We start from the raw sequence: 4173 nt of genomic DNA on the forward strand, positions 1-4173 counted from the left end.
ACCTCGATGATCTCTTGCTTAAGCACATTTAGGACTAAAGGGAGTTTCCCTTACAAAGTCTATAACACTTTCGTCTGTTGAATCGACAGTCACATACTGCGGCCTGTGCGTAAATAACACTCCGATATATTATTGAACAATAACTTGAACCAAAAAAAATTCGAGTCAAAAGTAAATGCGAAAACAAGAATAAGAGTTTTAAAAGTACTCAGTCTGCACAGTCTGCCTGGTCTGCAGTCTGCGGCCTGCATGATCTACGTTTTGGGGTGACTGCAAAAAGGATCGCATCTAGAAAATGTAACGCTCATGTGGTGCTAATCACAACGGGAGACAATTAGAAAACCCAGAAAACCTATTTCTGAACCATTAGTTATAAACCCTGTCCGCAGATGTGACTTAGGCCACATCTACACTACGCTGGAGGAATTTGAAAACGCAGCCCTATTTCTGCGGTTAGGCCTACCGTCCACATTAATCCGTCACGAAAACGCCATTTTCGAAAACCTTGGCGTTTCGATGATCATGTGATTTCCCTGACCGAGTTCTCCTCAAACATTAATTCAAAATGACCAGTCTGTGAGACGCACCGTTACCATATCTAAGTGTGCGACCAAGTAAAACAAATTGTGCCTACGGTGTGTCCATTATTGCGTTTTTAAATTCCTCCGGCATAGTGTGGAAGGAGAAAATTGGATGCCTCTTCGAAACCTCCGTATTTAAATTCCTCCGGCTTAGCGTGGCCGCGGCCCCAGACACATAGATAATGCCACATGTTGAATACAGAAACTTTTCCTTGAATAAAGTATTTTTATATTAACAAAAGTTTGTTTTGGACAGGAGCCCAGCACCCGGAGCCTCCATACGTACTATAACGTAGGGTCAACCCTTTCCCGTATCATTCTAATTTCAGAACTGTAATTAGCGCAAGAGTCTCTTGGTTTCTCACGAAATATCTGGTGTCTGCAGATAAAAAATGCACAATTGAGAGGAAAAGGGTATTTCAGCTTTTGTAGTGGCAAATAATGATCTTAGTTCAGGTATCATTGGGTATTGAAAAGGAGTCGCAAAAGTGAAAAGAAGTCCCACAAGTGCTGTTTCTAAAAATAGAAAGATACGGGACAGGATTGACTCACAGGTTTGGTATAAGAGATGGAGGCTCCGGGTAATGGGCTCTTGTTTTGGAACAGAGCATCTGTGAGTCGGAGAGCTCGCCATGTGGGAAAAAAGAAGTCTGCATCCCTGACTATCAAGATGTGAGCGTGCGATGCAATTGCATTGAAGGCCACACGGGAAAACCGTGCAGTAAGTGATCCCTCTCATTTTTCCTGGGAGGTTGGGTACAGCTACCGGTAGGTCTAAATGTACAGTATAAAGGTCGGTGCTTGAATGAAATACCCAAAATTTTGATTGTAATTTTAAGACATTCTCGAACTAAAATGGAAACGAGGTCCTTACTGATATTATGGCCTCTGGGCTATGCCGTTGTGTCTAATTGAATTATTCACATCAATAATGTAAATGGAGGATAATACACAGGCGAGTGTTCAACTTGATATCTCACGAGTGAGCGCAGCGACCTCGTGAGATATCAAGTTGAGCACGAGAAGACATATTCCATATCGATCTACAAGCAATCATGTATTATTTTGTTTATTATATAAACGTACTGATAACGACGTCTTTAACGATTCCCGACGATTTCCGAAAACTTTGCGAAGATTTTCGAAGATTTTCGAAGATTCTCCAAAAATTGTGAAGATTTCGGAAGATAACCCAAGATTGCCGAAAACTTTCGAGAAAGATGCGAAGACATTTCGATCATACACCAACAAATTTAAGTACAGTTTAAGGGTCAAACATGTCAATCATCTCATATCCAACAAGTGCGAGTGGAATAAATGTGTTATTAAAAACGCCCCCCAAATATAAACCAAACTGAAATAAAACTAAAAACGCCTTAAAAAAACATCACACGTACGCACGCATGCGTACCATATTTGTAGAGCGTGGCTCATAACCCATGATGCATGGCTAAGCCAATGAAAACTCTCGAATTGCATTATCCAATGATCCAGATTTTATAAATAATAATAGAGTGGTGTTCACCTGAGCAGCAAAAAGTGATAGGCTATGCATTACTTTGCTGGATTGGCCTAAAAAAACACGCGACACTTTTTCGTCCAATCAAAAATAAAACAAAAACCAATCCCAATCCTAGCTCATTGGCACACATTTTCGCGCGCTTTGCGTCCGCTACTGGCATTTTGTTCAAGTTTTGACTGGTTTTCTGGAATTTCTGTTTCCTTTGCGATTGATTAGATTGATTACCTTGCTTTTTTGTATTATAAATAAGTAAATTAGTTGATTACTAGGTGAAACGCACAATGTTCAATTGCTTACCTTTAATTTTTGTTTAATTAATTCAATCAACAGAAGCCAAAAGCTGCGCCCAACTCCTTCAAGATGGTTTGACATCCAGTGGCGTGTACACCATCAATCCAGATGGCGGCAAACCAATGCAAGTGTTGTGTGACATGGTCACGGACGGTGGCGGCTGGACCGTCTTTCAGAGGCGTTTGGACGGCTCTGTTGACTTCTTTCTTGGATGGGAATCCTACAAAAACGGTTTTGGAAATCTGAACGGAGAGTTCTGGCTCGGAAACGACAATCTTCACCGTTTGACGGCCGCTGGTAGCGTCAAGCTAAGAGTTGACTTGGAGGATTTTGAAGACGACATCAGATACGCTGAGTACACGACTTTTAAGGTTGCAGACGAGGGAGATAAGTACAGGCTTTTGATTGGAGGATACAATGGTACAGCTGGTGACTCGATGGCAATTCATAAGTAGGAGAACTGCTCAAGTTTATATAGTGCTGAGATTATTACAGAGTCGAACCTTTGTTAACTGGCCACCTATTAGCCGGCCCGAAAGTATTGTCAGTACAATACTGCAAATAAAACCCCTGTTAACCGACTGCCTCCTTGAAGTGACTGCGAACACTTTTTGGTCGCCCTGATGAGGATTTCCCACTGTGCCTAAACGGCCACCCAAAATTTAATACACGTTGTTTAGCTTTGTTTTGGAAAAGGAGATGATATATCATCATTGTCTTGACGTGATTTCATGTTCACTAAGAAGTTAACCCGATGGTAAAAAAGTATGTAAAGTACACTAACCACCATTCAGCGACCAACTCCGATTTAGCGGCCAGCCCCCATTTCCCCGAGGGTGGCTTTAGGAAATTTAAAGTCCTGAATAAAAGGGCAAATGAGCTAATTTTATCTTCAAGTTTAAGTAGTTCAAATTACTCTCGGGGTTTTGTTCTTCGAGAATTCTGATGTTTTAGGTTTAGTCGAAGAACCTACTGGTTCCAGTCCTGTGATGTCAAAACATTTTTTTTTCAGTGGGGCGTACACTATTTTCTATTGTACATGCATTGGAACTTTCGAAATTCGAGTCAAGAAATTGTTCTTTTTTAAACAGAGATCTTTAAACCATTTTGACTAAAATACTTCTAACTCTCTTTCAGTGGTTCAGCGTTTTCCACGAAAGACAACGACAGTACGAATGTCTGTGCGCAGTTGTACAAAGGAGCCTGGTGGTACAGTGGTTGTCATGAATCCAATCTCAACGGATTATACCTTAGAGGAGCTCATTTATCTGATGCTGATGGGGTTAACTGGGCGGCTTTCAGAGGGTGGTTTTATTCACTAAAACGCACTGAAATGAAAGTGAAGTAGTAATTTTTAAATGAAGGATTTGCCCAGATTTTTATAAGTGCAGTTGGTAATTGTAATTTTAACGTCTCCGCTTTTAATCTTTTAGGTCGGGTTGTTCAAAAGACGGTTGACGCTAACTCAAGATTAAAGCATAGTTGATAGAGGGGGATGGTTATGAAACTCAACCAAGTTCTTTGTTGAATATTTTTGTTCTCCTTTTTGGCCTTGACCGTGCACAAAGCGCAACAGTTGTTTACTACTGACTACTGGTTACGTAATTCATACATAGTGCATAAGCGCAAAACAAAAAGATTGTGCACGATCGCGGACCTTCCAGCGTAAATCTTGAGGTATGCTCCTTTGATGTTTGCAGGGCTTCATAACCATTTCCTCTAATGCTCATTAAAGGTTAATCGAAATAGTATAAAAGTGTTTTTGCACCGCTTATGTCA

General features: G+C 40.8%; 1 protein-coding gene across 1 annotated transcript; it reads left to right on the plus strand.

Annotated features, from left to right (window-relative positions):
- The first annotated feature begins 2441 nt into the window (after positions 1-2441).
- LOC145496760 (ficolin-2-like) lies at positions 2442-3838 on the plus strand. The gene is made up of 2 exons (XM_081476499.1): positions 2442-2845; positions 3532-3838. Exons 1-2 carry the CDS (start codon positions 2517-2519, stop codon positions 3740-3742), a joined length of 540 nt encoding a protein of 179 aa, XP_081332625.1. The 5' UTR covers positions 2442-2516; the 3' UTR covers positions 3743-3838.
- The last annotated feature ends 335 nt before the right edge of the window (positions 3839-4173 follow it).

Source organism: Orbicella franksi, chromosome 9, assembly GCF_964199315.1.
Source record: "Orbicella franksi chromosome 9, jaOrbFran1.1, whole genome shotgun sequence".
NCBI lineage: Eukaryota > Metazoa > Cnidaria > Anthozoa > Scleractinia > Merulinidae > Orbicella > Orbicella franksi.